Consider the following 14,762-nt stretch of genomic DNA (forward strand, 5'->3'; position numbering starts at 1 on the left):
CGAAATATATCCCTGGAGGGACCATGGAAATGCCAGACCTCGGACACCCCCCTTCCTCCCCGTAACGCCAGGAAAGCTGGGTGCCAACCAGTATGGCCACCACTACATGCCCCACAAGGGTTGTCCCCTCACATTTCGGTGAGGGGTGTGACCGCTCCCACATGGGGTCCCCCAGACCATCTGTCATGGCACTCGCATAGTAAGAGTAGTCTGCCATTCAGGAGATTAGAAAAGCTGGGTGATGATACCAGTTAGACCGCCTGCTGGAGAACGGGGTCTCATGCTTCTGGAGCTTTTTATCTCCGTTTTGGGGTAACACTTCGTAACCTTTGTCCTCATTTTACTGCGCTCGCTCCTGCTACAATGATGGGTGCGATTGTGCGTGCGCCCTCGCTGCTCCAGGGATGAGACGGTTACTGAGGAACTGGTATTGGGTGGCGGTCTTTGTAACTACCACTCCCATCATGCCCCGACATCACACTCTACTGTGCAACTACTGCTCCCAGCATGCCCTGACATCACACTCTACTGTGTAACTACCGCTCCCATCATGCCCTGACATCATACACTCTGCTGTGTAACTACTGCTCCCATCATGCCCTGACATCATACACTCTGCTGTGTAACTACCGCTGCCATCATGCCCTGACATCATACACTCTGCTGTGTAACTACCGCTGCCATCATGCCCTGACATCACACTCTACTGTGTAACTACCGCTCCCATCATGCCCTGACATCATACACTCTGCTGTGTAACTACCGCTGCCATCATGCCCTGACATCATACACTCTGCTCTGTAACTACCGCTGCCATCATGCCCTGACATCATACACTCTGCTGTGTAACTACCGCTGCCATCATGCCCTGACATCATACACTCTGCTGTGTAACTACCGCTGCCATCATGCCCTGACATCATACACTCTGCTGTGTAACTACCGCTGCCATCATGCCCTGACATCATACACTCTGCTGTGTAACTACCGCTGCCATCATGCCCTGACATCATACACTCTGCTAACTACCACTCCCAGCATGCCGAGGACGTTGGTTCTTGTAGTTACCGGCTGTCTGTGCCCGGTCGCCAGGTGTCTCTTTGCTTTGCCCTCGGCTGTGTATATTGACACCATCCGAGGGGCAGGCCCAGTGTTAGGACCACCGATGTCTGTAGACTATGCAGCTCCCTGAATGTGTCTTTGGCTTTCCTGGGGTTAATGTTCCCTGAATCCGCTGACTGGAGGCTCGGCTGGTCATCCCCCCCCCGGCCTGGCACCCTCCTTGGCCTAGCACGCCGTGAGCTCACACTCCGCTGCTCGGGATAATGCCTCCTTTGTGCAGCACTGCCCGCATTGGAACAAGGGGGACGCGTCCCCGATCCCCTGGATAATGCCAGCCTGATTGATGCCCTCTGCCATGGTGCCGCCCGCTCCGACCTCCATGATGGTTGCCGTCGCCTTCAGTGTTTCTCTGCTCTTGTATTGCAGTGGCCAAGGTTGAGCCTCAGAACGGAGACGTGCTATACCCGGAGGTGAGATGATGAACCCATTCTGGAACATGTCCTCCTCGTCTGTCCGGAAGGTAAGAAGCAAGAGCCAAGAAAGGCGCCGGCTCCAGACCCGTACATATTACAATGGATGGGTGCCACCTGGGCCGGCCACCGAGCCAAACTAGGTGTCACTGCCGGCAGATAATGATTCTCTCTCTGCAGAAACCAGACAACGAGGAGAAGGTATCGGGCGACCAGAAAATCAGCCCTCCACGGGCTTCGTCCGCCAAGAAACAGCTTCCCTCCATACCGAAGAACGCTGTCCCCATCACCAAACCCATCTCCCCGGTCCCCGCTGCGCAGTCCACCAATGGCACCCATGCATCCTACGGCCCCTTCTACCTGGAGTACTCCCTCCTGTCAGAGTTGTACGTATCTCCTCATGGCGCTCCCATAATGTGATGGGTGGAAACGGACCGTTCCGACCTTCCGTGATCTCCAAGCTGAGCGGCCATGCTTGTGTCACCGGGAAGAAGGGTCTGGTGCAACCCATAACCATGGTGTCTAGTTGGGGGCAGATGTGTTAATATTTGCAGGTCCGCAGCCGCCATTACTCCTCTAGGGGGCGCTCACACGGGATGTGATCCATTGTGAGACTTAACATCTGCACCAGTCTCTCTCCGCCCCGTGCACACGCGCCCTAGGCGAGGATTCACACGTGGCCGACATGTTGCACATGCCCCCATTAATCTGCACAGGGCTGTGATGGAACAATCATGGATAATTCTGCCATGTGGGAATATACGGACCCGTCGCAGACTAGAAAATGAGTCCGACACCTTGTAACAATCCTGCTACTCCCCCGATTTTTGCCGTTTTGTGCCACATCACTTTGCAAAGCGGAGAAGAGGGCAGAATTGGGGAGATCGGGACTAACTCCATATTGTTGTACCTTTTGCAGTACCCTGGTAATGAAGCAGAAACTCCCGGGGGTCTACGTGCAGCCGTCGTATCGCTCTGCTCTGAGTAAGAGGTCACACCCTGATATATGGCGGATTGTCGTGAACGGCGCTCGCCTCACAATGTCCGTCCTTTCCTCCTCGCAGTGTGGTTTGGGGTGATCTTTATCCGGAACGGCCTGTACCAGGACGGTGTATTTAAGTTCTCGGTGTACATCCCTGACAACTATCCCGACGGAGAGTGTCCGGTGAGTGATGCCTGTGTCGGGTGCGTGGCCCGTGGCGGCCGTGTGGCTGACTCTCTGTTCTGTCTCTCAGCGCCTCGTCTTTGACATCCCCGTCTTCCACCCTCTCGTGGATCCCCTCTCTGGTGAACTGGATGTAAGGAGAGCATTTCCAAGGTGGAGGTGAGTTCGGTCCCGTCTATTGCTATGGGCGCCCTGGCGTCTGTTCACACTTGTTCTCCGCAGTCGCTGCTTTAGGCCTCGTTCTGGCAGAACATGGACACATTGTCTCTGACCTCGAGATGCCTCCATCAGGTTTTGCACTTGGTAAAAATTGGGCAAATCGTTGATGACCTCTTCTGTGTCTCTGCTGTTTTTGTTTTTCCGTGTCCATAGCTATCGATCTTCTTGGTTTTTAGGAGGAATCACAACCACATCTGGCAGGTGCTCATGTACGCCAGGCGGATCTTCTACAAGATAGACACGACCGTCCCCCTGAACCCAGAAGCTGCGGTGCTGTGAGTAGGACTTTGTGCTTATAAAGGGGGCACCGCTAAGAAAAAGCTTTGGGGGATGTGACTGATAAGACCACCACTGGTCACCAGAAACAGTCTCTATCGGACGGTCAGAGGTGGCCAAGCTTAGAGCATCTTGTTCGGCATCATGCAAAGGAAAAATGGAAGTCGGCCATTCTGGCGGTCTATTACAACCAGTACCACCTGTCCCCTTATTTAACTCCTTCACAACTGGTGACATATTTAAGTCAACGGCCATGTCCCTGCCTTTGGAGCGGGCTCCGGCATTGAGCCCGCACTTGATGGCTGATTTAATCTAACAGCTTCTGGTGGATCACAGATCAACCCAAGGTTGTTAACCAGTTTAGTGCCGCTGTCAATCACTGACGGTGGCGTTTAACACTAGAGGCAGGAAGAGAGTCACAAGTCCTGCCCCTGTCACGTGATTGCGGGGCGCCGATGGTTTGTCATGACAGCCGGGGGTTGGCAGAAGACCCCGTGCCTGTCCTTTTACAGCATTCATAGGAGATTGTGTTTTTTTTTTTTTTTTTTTTTTTTTTTTTTGCTATACATATACACAGGTGATCAGATGATCGCAGCTTCAAGTCTCTTGAGGGGACTATAAAGTGATGAAAAAAGGTTAAAAAAAAAAAAAATTAAATGCAGTTTGGTATTACTGCCAGAATAATAGTTGTTTGGTCACCGCAGTAATGAGCAACAAAAAAATCGTATCTACCCAAAAATGTCAATAAAAACGCCGGCTCAGGGCGCCAAGAATAATCCCTCGCCCATCCCCCAAAAATGGAGATGCTACAGGTCTCTGAAAATGGCCACAATTTATTTATTTATTTTTTGTCACCACCTGATTAAAAGAAAAACAAACAAACCTGCATGTTTGGTATCTGCATCCTCGTACTGACCCGGAGAATCAGTAACAGCTCAGTTTTACCATATAGTGAAGAGCGTAAATAAAATACTGTGGAATAATATATATATATATATATATATTTCTCTGATGGCCCATGACGGCACCACGGAGAGAGGGGATCCGCCCACCAAGGACAGGAAACCTACGGATAAAAAGGCGGTACCACTCTCCTGCATCAGTTGGTTTCCTGTCCTTGATGGGAGACCTACGGACTTACCAGTTCGTCGTTGGATCCGGGGCCAACCAGTCCGATTCAGGCAGCTGGGGTCCCTCTGCCTCGGCTAGGGTGGTGACCCGAAGCGCCACCGCTGGGAGCCAGTGGGCCGACAGGGTGTGCGGGGGAGGTGACAAGGAGTTCGCGGTCACCTCCCCAGGTAAGATGCAGCAGCGGCAACATCCAGGGGGGTCCCTCTGTGGTTGCGGGAGGTGCAGCACGACCCTCCCTAAATCAAGCGTCAGTCTGCACACTGCATCGCCATCAGGCGTGCAGGTATTGTGCTACTGGGGCTGCATAGGACCGGGGGTGCCGGTCAGCAGCGCATATCTGCTTCCGGGCGCTGCTTTGCGCAGGCCCGGTATCCAGCTGGGTCTCGCGAGGTCTGCAGAGCGCCGGTATGCGCCGGCGGGGCTTCTGGCCGGGGCGCGCTCTGCGCAGGCGCCGGCGTGGCTCCAGCCGGGCGCTTGGTGTGCATTGCGCAGGCGCCGGGGGTGCTTCTGAAGCCGCCGGTATGTTTCGGCGGGGCGCTTGATGCGCACTGCGCAGGCGCCGGCGGGTCTTCCGGTCGGATGGCGCGGATTACCGCTAGAGCGTGTTTTTTGAGTCGGATTACTGCGCAGGCGCCGACCGCTCATATGATCAGTCGCTACTGCGCAGGTGCAGGGAAGCGGCGGGAGGGTTCAAATAGTAGAACCCTCATCCTCTTGGTGGCTCTGCAGTTAGGCAGGAGCTTCAAGGGGAATAGGAGCGACAACTCAGCCGAGTTCAAGGCAGCAGTATGAGTGACCCAGCATCACCTCCGCCCGAATCACCTCCACCTGCAGTATCGCCACAGCAGCAGCAGCAGCAAAAAAGGCGGCAGCAGAAAGTGCACCAGGACACCAGCAAAGAACGCCAAAGGTCTCAACACAGTAAGGAGTCCAGTACGGCGTCGGGGAGAAAGCCAGAGGCAGAGAACCCCCAATCGGTATTTATGGGTCCTGGAGGTGGTAAGTGGATCTTCGTGAATGTCAGAGACAGTAAGATTGTTATTTGTCTCTTTTTAGGGGAGGAAAAGCGTAGCTAAAACTAAACACAAAAGTTGCGCCATCTGTAGAGAGGACCTTCCACCTACATGTGATAAAAGACTATGCAATACTTGCATTCAACAAACTGTGTCTGAAAACCTTCCAGGGTTTGCTTCAGATCTTAAGAGCCTAATTAAAGAACAAGTAGAGGACACTTTTAGGTCACTAAAAAGTGGAAAAAAAAGGAGAAAGACCAGGCATAGGTCTCCATCTCCAGCCTCAAAATCCGAAAGTGATAGTGAGAGTTCAGCGTCCTCCGTCTCCTCCGACTCATCCTCATCATCTACTTCTTCCTCGGGGGGACATAACTGTTTCCCACTAGAGGATACTGATGGCCTCATAAAGGCAGTAAGAAGCACCATGGGGTTGGTAGACTCCCATCCTAAAAAAACAGTACAAGACATTATGTTTGGAGGCCTAGAACAGAAAAAGGGGAGAGCTTTTCCGCTTAACGAAGCAATTGCAGCCCTAATTAAGAAGGAATGGAAAAAGCCCATGAGGAAGACTCTCTTAACTCCAAAAAGGAAATATCCCTTCGAGGAAGAATCGTGCTCCTTTTGGGAGAAGGCCCCGAAATTAGACGTGGCAATTGCTAAAGCCTCAAAGAAATTTGCCCTCCCGTTTGAGGACATGGGGGTTCTGAAGGACCCAATGGACAAAAAGGCAGATGCATTTCTCAAGGGCTCTTGGGAGGCAGCGGGAGGAGGCCTGAAGCCGGCAGTTGCAGCTGCATGCACTTCGCGCTCCCTGATGATCTGGCTGAACCAGCTAGAGGGTCAGTTAAAGGGGAAAACTTCCCGAGACTCAATTCTGGATACATTACCCGTAATGAGGGGGGCTGCGGCCTTCCTAGCCGATGCCTCGGCCGACTCCATCAGGCTATCCGCCAGAGCAGCAGTGTTTGCTAATGCGGCCAGGCGCGCCCTCTGGCTTAAGAATTGGCCAGGCGACCTACAAACGAAAACGAAACTCTGTACCATCCCCTGTGAAGGGGAGTTTCTGTTTGGGTCGACTCTAGACGACATCTTAGAGAAAGCCGGGGACAAGAAAAAGTCCTTCCCCTCTCTGGGTCTCCCCTCTTATCGGAAGCCCTTTCGGAACAAGAGGTTTTTCCGTAAGAACCCAGGGAAAGGCCAGGGGAAGTGGGACGATAAGAAAAATAAAAATAAAGGATTTATCTTCAATAAAAACCTCAATGACAGCAAGAAACCTCCACAATGAAGGTTCACCCCAGGTGGGAGGGAGATTATCTCTCTTTCTCCCAGCCTGGAAAAAGATCACCTCCAGTCATTGGATCCTAAACATCATAGAATCAGGACTGAGGTTAACATTCAAGAGGTACCCTCGTCCCTCCTTCAAGGTAACATCTACCAGATCCTCAGCAGAAGAACAGTTAACTCTAGAAAACGAGATTGTGGGGTTAGTAAAAAAAGGAGTACTCCTAGAAGTTCCCCCTCAAGAAAGAGGGCAAGGGTACTATTCCCCTCTATTCCTGAGGAAAAAACCAGATGGTTCCTTCAGGACCATTATCAATCTGAAGAATCTAAACAATTACTTAGAGGTTCAAGCATTCAAAATGGAAACGATAAAGTCATCAACCAAAATGCTGTTTCCTCAGTGTTTCATGGTGGTCCTGGACTTGAAGGACGCATATTATCACGTCCCAATACACAAGGATCACCAGAGATTCCTCAGAATGGCAATCCACATCAAGGGAGTCCTAAGACACTTCCAGTTTACAGCTCTTCCATTCGGCCTAGCAATAGCCCCGAGGGTTTTTACAAAGCTGGTCGCGGAGGTAATGGCTCACCTCAGGGAAGAAAACACCCTGATCGTACCATATCTGGACGATTTCCTGGTGATAGGCTCCTCCCAGCAACATTGCAAGAATCAGCTAGATTTAGTGATTCAATCTCTAAAAAACCTGGGCTGGCTAATAAACCTAGAGAAATCCAAACTGGTGCCTTCTCAGGTTCAGGAGTACCTAGGTCTCCCTCTAGACTCCAGAAAAATGGAATGCCGGCTCCCAGAGGGCAAATTACAAAAGATAAAAAGCTTAGCATCAAGAGTACAATCTCTCCCCTCTATAACTCTCCGACAGGGCATGTCACTGTTAGGCTCTATGACCTCTTGCATCCCGGCAGTCCAGTGGGCCCAACTACATTCCAGGGATCTCCAATGGCAGCTACTGTCCGAGCAAATCCGCCTAGGAGAGCATTTAGACGGGCGGTTAACATTGTCTCCTCGCACCAATCTCTCTCTAACTTGGTGGACATTGCAGGAAAATCTTTCCCAGGGAGTTCCATGGGTAATCCCGATATCAAAGGTCCTAACCACGGACGCAAGCCCCTCAGGGTGGGGGGCTCATCTGGGCGACCTTGTAGCTCAGGGCATTTGGTCCCCGTCCCTTGCAAACAATTCCTCCAATATGAAGGAACTCCTGGCAGTAAAATTTGCCCTTCAGGAATTCCTGGGGGTCCTTCAATCTCACCATGTGAGGGTGATGTTGGACAATCAGGTGGTAGTATCGTATATAAACCATCAGGGGGGTACCCGTTCCAAAAGTCTAATGGAAGTGGCCAACTCGATCCTTCAGATAGCCGAAAACAACTTTCTATCCCTGACAAGCCTACACATAAAAGGGATAGACAATTACAAGGCAGACTTCCTCAGTCGTTCCAGCCTAAAACAGGGAGAATGGGAACTAAATCCAGGCATATTTACCCAGATCACTCAGAAATGGGGGGTTCCCAAAATAGATCTCTTCGCGAGCCATTTAAACAAAAAATTAGCCGCCTTTTGCTCTCTATCTCCCATGGGGAACCCAGTAGCCCTGGATGCTTTCCTGATTTCTTGGGGTCACCATCTGGTCTATGCCTTTCCTCCTCTCATTTTGATTCCAGCAGTGCTGAGGAAGATTCGGGAGGACGGGGCGTTGGTCATATTAATTGCCCCGTTCTGGCCGAAGAGACCTTGGTTCTCATGGATGAGAAAGTTGTCGATATCCGACCCTTGGGTATTGCCAGACCTACAGGATCTGTTGTCACAGGGCCCAATCTATCATCCGCGGGTCAAGAACTTACACTTGACAGCCTGGCTCTTGAGAGGAAAATATTAGAAAGCAGAGGGTTCTCTTCAGGGTTAATTTCAACTCTGTTGAAAAGTAGGAAGCCGGTTACAACAAAACAGTACGGCAAAATATGGAAAAAGTTCCTGTCCGTTTCAGGCGCTAAAATAGGGAAAGAAATTCCTATTAATGCCATTTTAGAGTTCTTGCAAAACGGGTTGGAAATGGGGTTAGCCACCAGTGCCCTAAAAGTCCATGTGGCAGCATTAGGTGCTCTATTTAATTTTGACTTGGCTTCAAATAGGTGGGTCTCTAGATTCATTAGGGCGGCAGGAAGATCTAGGCCTCTGCCAGTAAAAGTGGTTCCTCAGTGGGACTTAAATTTGGTCCTTAAAGCCCTGACTAGTCCTCCATTTGAACCATTACATGAATCTACAATAAAAACGCTATCCCTCAAGACAGCTCTTTTAGTCGCCCTTACTTCTGCCCGTAGGGTCAGCGACTTGCAGGCCCTTTCAGCCAGGCCTCCTCACACACAATTTCTAGAGGATAGGGTTGTTTTAAAAACAGACCCAGCATATCTCCCGAAAGTGGCTTCAAAATTTCACAGGTCTCAAGAGATATCTCTTCCCTCCTTCTGTCCCAATCCCAAAAATAAGGAGGAACAAAATCTACATACACTAGATGTAAGGAGATGTCTGTTACATTACCTAGAAGTCACTAGAGAGAGTAGGGAGGATTCCTCTCTGTTTGTGTGTTTCCAGGGTCCCCGGAAGGGGAAAAAAGCATCTAAAGCCACCATAGCAAGATGGATCACAGACGCCATCAGTCTATCATACTCAGCAAGTGGGATGCCCGTTCCCGGGGAGGTTAAAGCTCACTCAACAAGGGCAGTAGCAACTTCCTGGGCGGAGAAGGCCGGAGCTTCCATAGACCAGATATGTAGAGCTGCTACCTGGTCCTCACCATCCACACTCTATAGGCACTATAGATTGGACCTAATCTCCTCTTCAGACCTTACTTTTGGTAAAAGGGTTCTGGAGGCGGTGGTCCCTCCCTGAATGTACTATCTATGTAATTCTCTCCGTGGTGCCGTCATGGGCGATCAGAGAAAAATATAGTTCTTACCGATAACGGTATTTCTCTGAGCCCATGACGGCACCCGTACATTCCCTCCCTTCACTTATGGGTGCACACATGGAATAGTGCCATAGTCTATTATAATTTAAAGTCACGCGGTATCTTGTTATGCTAAACAGTTAAAATTTTTACAAATGTCTTAGTAGTCTCCCATCATTATCTATGTAAACAACTGATGCAGGAGAGTGGTACCGCCTTTTTATCCGTAGGTTTCCTGTCCTTGGTGGGCGGATCCCCTCTCTCCGTGGTGCCGTCATGGGCTCAGAGAAATACCGTTATCGGTAAGAACTATATTTTTTTTTTTGGCAATTTCACCGCACTTTTATTTTATTTCCCCCCCCGTTTCTCTGTACACTATATGGTAAAAATTAATGATGTTATTCCAAAGTCCAACTCGTCTTGGAGAAAACAAGCCCTCGCCCAGTTATGGCTCTAGGAAGAGAACACTGGAAATTGCCCAGGGGTGAAGGGGTTAAGCGCTTTATGGCCAAAAATCTGTGATCTAGGGGAATAATAAATTTGTGGTAATCCAGGTTTTATTTTTGTATTTTTTTTTTTTTTTTCTAGTTACGAAAAAGACGTTCCGCTGTTTAAGAGCAAAGTGGTAGACAGTGTTAAACTATGCAACAGCCACTTATTCGACCAGCCGAAAATGGAGGATCCCTATGCAATTACGTGAGTGATCGTCCATGTATACAATAAATCCTGTCCATACCATGAGGGCACCGGCCCAACATGCACGCTCAGATCGGCTGATCATCCATCCATGTCCATGCTATGAGCGCACTGCGCATTGGCCCAACATGCACGCTCAGATTGGCTGATCATCCATCTATGTCCATGCTATGAGCGCACCGTTCACCAACCCAATGTGCACGCTCAGATTGGCTGATCATCCATCTATGTCCAAGCTATGAGCGCATTGTGCACCAACCCAATGTGCACGCTCAGATTGGCTGATCATCCATCTATGTCCAAGCTATGAGCGCATTGTGCACCAACCGAATGTGCACGCTCAGATTGGCTGATCATCCATCCATGTCCATGCTATGAGCGCACCATGCACCAACCCAACATGCACGCTCAGATTGGCTGATCATCCATCTATGTCCATGCTATGAGCGCACCGTGCACCAACCCAACATGCACGCTCAGATTGGCTGATCATCCATCTATGTCCATGCTATGAGCGCACCGTGCACCAACCCAACATGCAGGCTCAGATTGGCTGATCATCCATGTCCATGCTATGAGTGCACCAACCCAACATGCAGGCTCAGATTGGCTAATCATCCATGTCCATGCTATGAGCGCACCAACCCAACGTGCACGCTCAGATTGGCTGATCATCCATCCATGTCTGTTTCAGGAGGTTGAGCGCTGGAGGCGACTCTTGCAGAAAGTAGCTCTATGCTGAATCAATGGTGTTAGGGGTGTTGGGGTCCATTATGAATTCTTTAGTGTCCTCCCGTGAATTCCCAGTATGGTGACCTTATTGTTTCTCACCACATTTGCAGCTTGTGATGTTACTAGAGAAATAGGACTTGTCACATCAATGCCAATCTTTTATTATGGGGGGTCTGTATTTTATTTGCTGCCGTTTGTGCACCTGGTGGGACGCGTATAGAGAGAGCGACGGCGTATAAGTCGTTCCCCCAGGTCACTTCTGTTCAGTTCTTCTGGTGCATTTTGTTAAGTTCACGTCTGATTATTTCTATTTATTTTTTTCCCCTTTTTTCTAGGTTTTCGCCCTGGAATCCTACACTACATGATGAAGCCAGAGAGAAAATGTTGGCACAAAAAGTATGAGTATAATACAAGCAGTAACGCAGCCGCACCTGTCCGTTATTTCTGCCGTGTTCTGGATTAATGGGGGGCCATTTATGTCTTGCCACATTATCTCAGGGTTAAGACCCCACAGACCTGACCCTCGAGGTTTTTAAAAGGGCAGAAATGTGTGTTCATCGACTCGAGTGCACACGCACGCAGCCCTCAAAGGGTCAAACAATTCTCTTACGAACGCTGCTCCTGCGGGTCTGTGTCCTGCTGCCCATGCACATGAGCGCTTCAGCCATCAATGGCGATGCCTTCATGTACGCCGCCAGACTGCTGAGGACAGTGATCGGCTGCAGCGGTCATATGCAAAAGATCAAGGGCAGGAGTATCGAGCGGTATCAGAAACTGGGCCCGCACTGTACCTGGCAGTCGTCGGCTACTGATGGGTCATAACGGCACCTGGGGGTCCGGCTAACGTCTCCATGTCACTGCCACCTAAGCCCTCCTATTAAGGCAAGCCTGTGGGCATCCCAGGAGTGGACGAGTGATGAAATGATCACCGGCTCCAGTCCCTTAGGAGGAATAAAAAGTAAAGTAAAACTAAGTTTTAATTAAAAAATAAATTCTACATAATGCTATGATGATGAGTGGGGGGGTTTGTGCTGCGACCACCACCAATCCTATGACTGAAGCACTGGTTTTGATGCTGCCGGTCTCTATAAGACCCCTGTGCTGTGGCCCCCCCAGCTATTAATTATTGGGGTTCCCATTGATTAAACCTGTACTGATCATAAAGCAAACACAATATCGTCATCCGACGAGAATGTCACTGGATTTCTTTATTAGTTGTGCACCGGTACTGATTATTGATCTGAACACGACCCCTAGGCGCAGTTTCCTGCTGGTATCGGTGGTTCAGCTGCATTTTTTGTTTTCTACTTAGAGGAAATCTGAGGAGCAGAATAGAAGCCTCCATGCGACTGGTCTGTCCTGGGTGAAGCCCGGATCCGTGCTGCCGTTCAGTAAAGAGGAGGCGGTTTTGCAGACCTAAAGTTGATGGCACAGGACCCAGCGGACTCGGATTTCTTAATGATGGCGGTGACTGTGCGGAACGACCCGGGGAGGGACGGCGCGCGCTCCTCCATAAAGATCAGGCTTTCAATTTTATCTTGTGGATTTGGATTTTAACTCAAGCTGGAACCGACGCGTTTTATTTCTAGTTTTATTTATGTTTCTTTATCTAAAGCTGCAGGAGAAGCTGAATGTTTGCAGAAGGCTGGGGGGTGGGGGGTCTGCATTTGTTTTCGGGGGTCCTCCCCTTCCCCAGGAATCGCATGCACGCTGCGGGATGTTTCCCCTCCTTTCTTGGACGTTGCTGGCTTGCATTGGATGTGGGTCTCGGTGTCTGGACGATTTCTAAAGGGGCTTGATGAACTCTACGCTGCGTATACCAGAAGTCTGTAGTACAACGGTTTTAATAATGCCTTTACTTTTGTTGTGTACATACAGTTAGAATATTAAAATTGTAAATACGTGTTTGATAACTCCACATCTAGCACTTTTTTTGGGAGGGGTTGCAGTTTAGAAAACTACGTCATGGTGTTCCCGAGTCCTGCGCAGACTGGAGGCGGACATGTTTGCCAGTGGAACCAGCCCGGCTGCTGGTTGTTTTTAGTTTTATTTTATTTTGCTCCGCCCACAAAATGGCCGCTCCAGGCGTGCAGCGGGGCTCGGTACGTTTCATTGGTGGTGGCGTCACAAGCGCACATCAGTCTTGGTGAGAATAATCCGTCATTTGCAGAAATGGGGGGAAATGTAATTATTTTTTTTTTTAATTTGTGTTTTTTGTTCAATAAACGGATGCATTTGTTGCCCTCGCTGCCTGATACTGAGACTGATGTGTTTTTGATCTAGTCTAGGACAGGAAGGGGGTTAATCTCCAATAGTTGTCTAGATTTTGTTTCCCGGTGGGACGGTAGTTCTAGCAGCGGAGACGAGGGAATGTAAACTCGGATTATAATCTACAAACTTGGGCTGTGACTTTACGAACTAAACCCGAGTCGCTGAGCGGGACGGCAGGCGTGCAGTTACACGGATTTAGCTGCCGTACTGACGTTTGCTTAATCCCGACGGTATAACGTGAAAAATAAGGTAATGCTGCAATAGGTCTTAAAAAAAAAAAAAAAAAAAATCCTGTCGCTTTGCATCTACAGCTCCTTTGTAGAACTATGTGTCTCCATGGTAACAGTCTGATCTTGCAGGCTCCCTGTGTTCTGGACCGTATGCAGGAAGTTAGCCGAGAACTCTCAGAAGAAACTGCAGGATCTGACTACACAGGGTTTGTTTGTTGTCTGTTGCCGTGGTGATGCATTGCTCTTCATCGGAGTTTACAGACAAAATAAGATTTTATTTATTTTTAATCAAGTATGGCCACATACTTAAAAAAACACAAAAAAAACAAAAAAAAAAAACTGAGCGCCTCCTGTGTCGTGATGGCTAAAGTTTTGTGTCTGGATACACTAATATTTGGGACAACTGCTTAAAAAGCAATTTCCTGACCCTGTATTGGGTAATTGTTCTCTTTAGCTGTAGGTACGAGGGGGTCTCAGTCCGTTCCCCCATCCCTGTGTCCTATGTACTGGACCACTCATATTGCTGAAATTTAGCAAATCTCCAGTTTTGTAACTGGAAACGTTAAAGCTCGTGTAGCGGATGGGGTTAATGGACATCAGGGCGACCAAAATGTCATCACAGGAATGTGATCTGCATACATCTGATAATGGATTAATTACTCTCTTGCTGCCTCCATGCTAAAGTGAAGTGCGTAGATCTGTGCTCCATATATTGGGGGAAGAGGCGTCCCCTCTGTGTGCGCTCTTTCTGTCCCCTCTGTGTGCTCTTTCTCTCTCCTCTTTGCGCTCTGTCTCCCCCCTCTGTGTGTGTGTGTGTGTGTGTGCGCGCTCTCTTTCTCTCCCCTCTGTTTGCGCTCTCTCTCCCCTCTGTTTGCGCTCTCTCTCCCCTCTGTGTGCGCGCTCTTTCTCTCCCCTCTGTGTGCGTGCTCTCTTTCTCTCCCCTCTGTGTGCGCGCTCTCTTTCTCTCCCCTCTGTGTGCGCGCTCTCTTTCTCTCCCCTCTGTTTGCGCTCTTTCTCTCCCCTCTGTGTGCGCGCTCTTTCTCTCCCCTCTGTGTGCGCGCTCTTTCTCTCCCCTCTGTGTGCGCACTCTCTTTCTCTCCCCTCTGTTTGCGCGCTCTTTCTCTCCCCTCTGTGTGCGCGCTCTCTTTCTCTCCCCCTCTGTGTAGCTCGCTCTTTCTCTCCCCTCTGTGTGCGCGCTCTCTTTCTCTCCCCTCTGTGTGCGCGCTCTTTCTCTCCCCTCTGTGTGC

At 49.8% G+C, this 14,762-nt stretch overlaps 1 protein-coding gene across 3 annotated transcripts in view; it reads left to right on the forward strand.

The window, feature by feature from the left end:
• Positions 1-12,932, forward strand: part of AKTIP (AKT interacting protein) — a 17,332-nt gene extending 4,400 nt beyond the window's left edge. For all 3 annotated transcript variants that reach the window (XM_069739355.1, XM_069739356.1, XM_069739354.1), the window contains exons 2-10: positions 1,489-1,582; positions 1,713-1,918; positions 2,452-2,516; positions 2,597-2,697; positions 2,768-2,856; positions 3,093-3,191; positions 10,175-10,282; positions 11,350-11,410; positions 12,327-12,932. In XM_069739355.1, the coding sequence (XP_069595456.1) occupies positions 1,538-1,582; positions 1,713-1,918; positions 2,452-2,516; positions 2,597-2,697; positions 2,768-2,856; positions 3,093-3,191; positions 10,175-10,282; positions 11,350-11,410; positions 12,327-12,434 (882 nt within the window). In that variant the 5' untranslated portion in view covers positions 1,489-1,537 and the 3' untranslated portion in view covers positions 12,435-12,932. The remainder of the gene's footprint in view (positions 1-1,488; positions 1,583-1,712; positions 1,919-2,451; positions 2,517-2,596; positions 2,698-2,767; positions 2,857-3,092; positions 3,192-10,174; positions 10,283-11,349; positions 11,411-12,326) is intronic.
• The last annotated feature ends 1,830 nt before the right edge of the window (positions 12,933-14,762 follow it).

The sequence above is a fragment of the Ranitomeya imitator genome, chromosome 9 (genome assembly GCF_032444005.1).
Source record: "Ranitomeya imitator isolate aRanImi1 chromosome 9, aRanImi1.pri, whole genome shotgun sequence".
Classification (NCBI taxonomy): domain Eukaryota; kingdom Metazoa; phylum Chordata; class Amphibia; order Anura; family Dendrobatidae; genus Ranitomeya; species Ranitomeya imitator.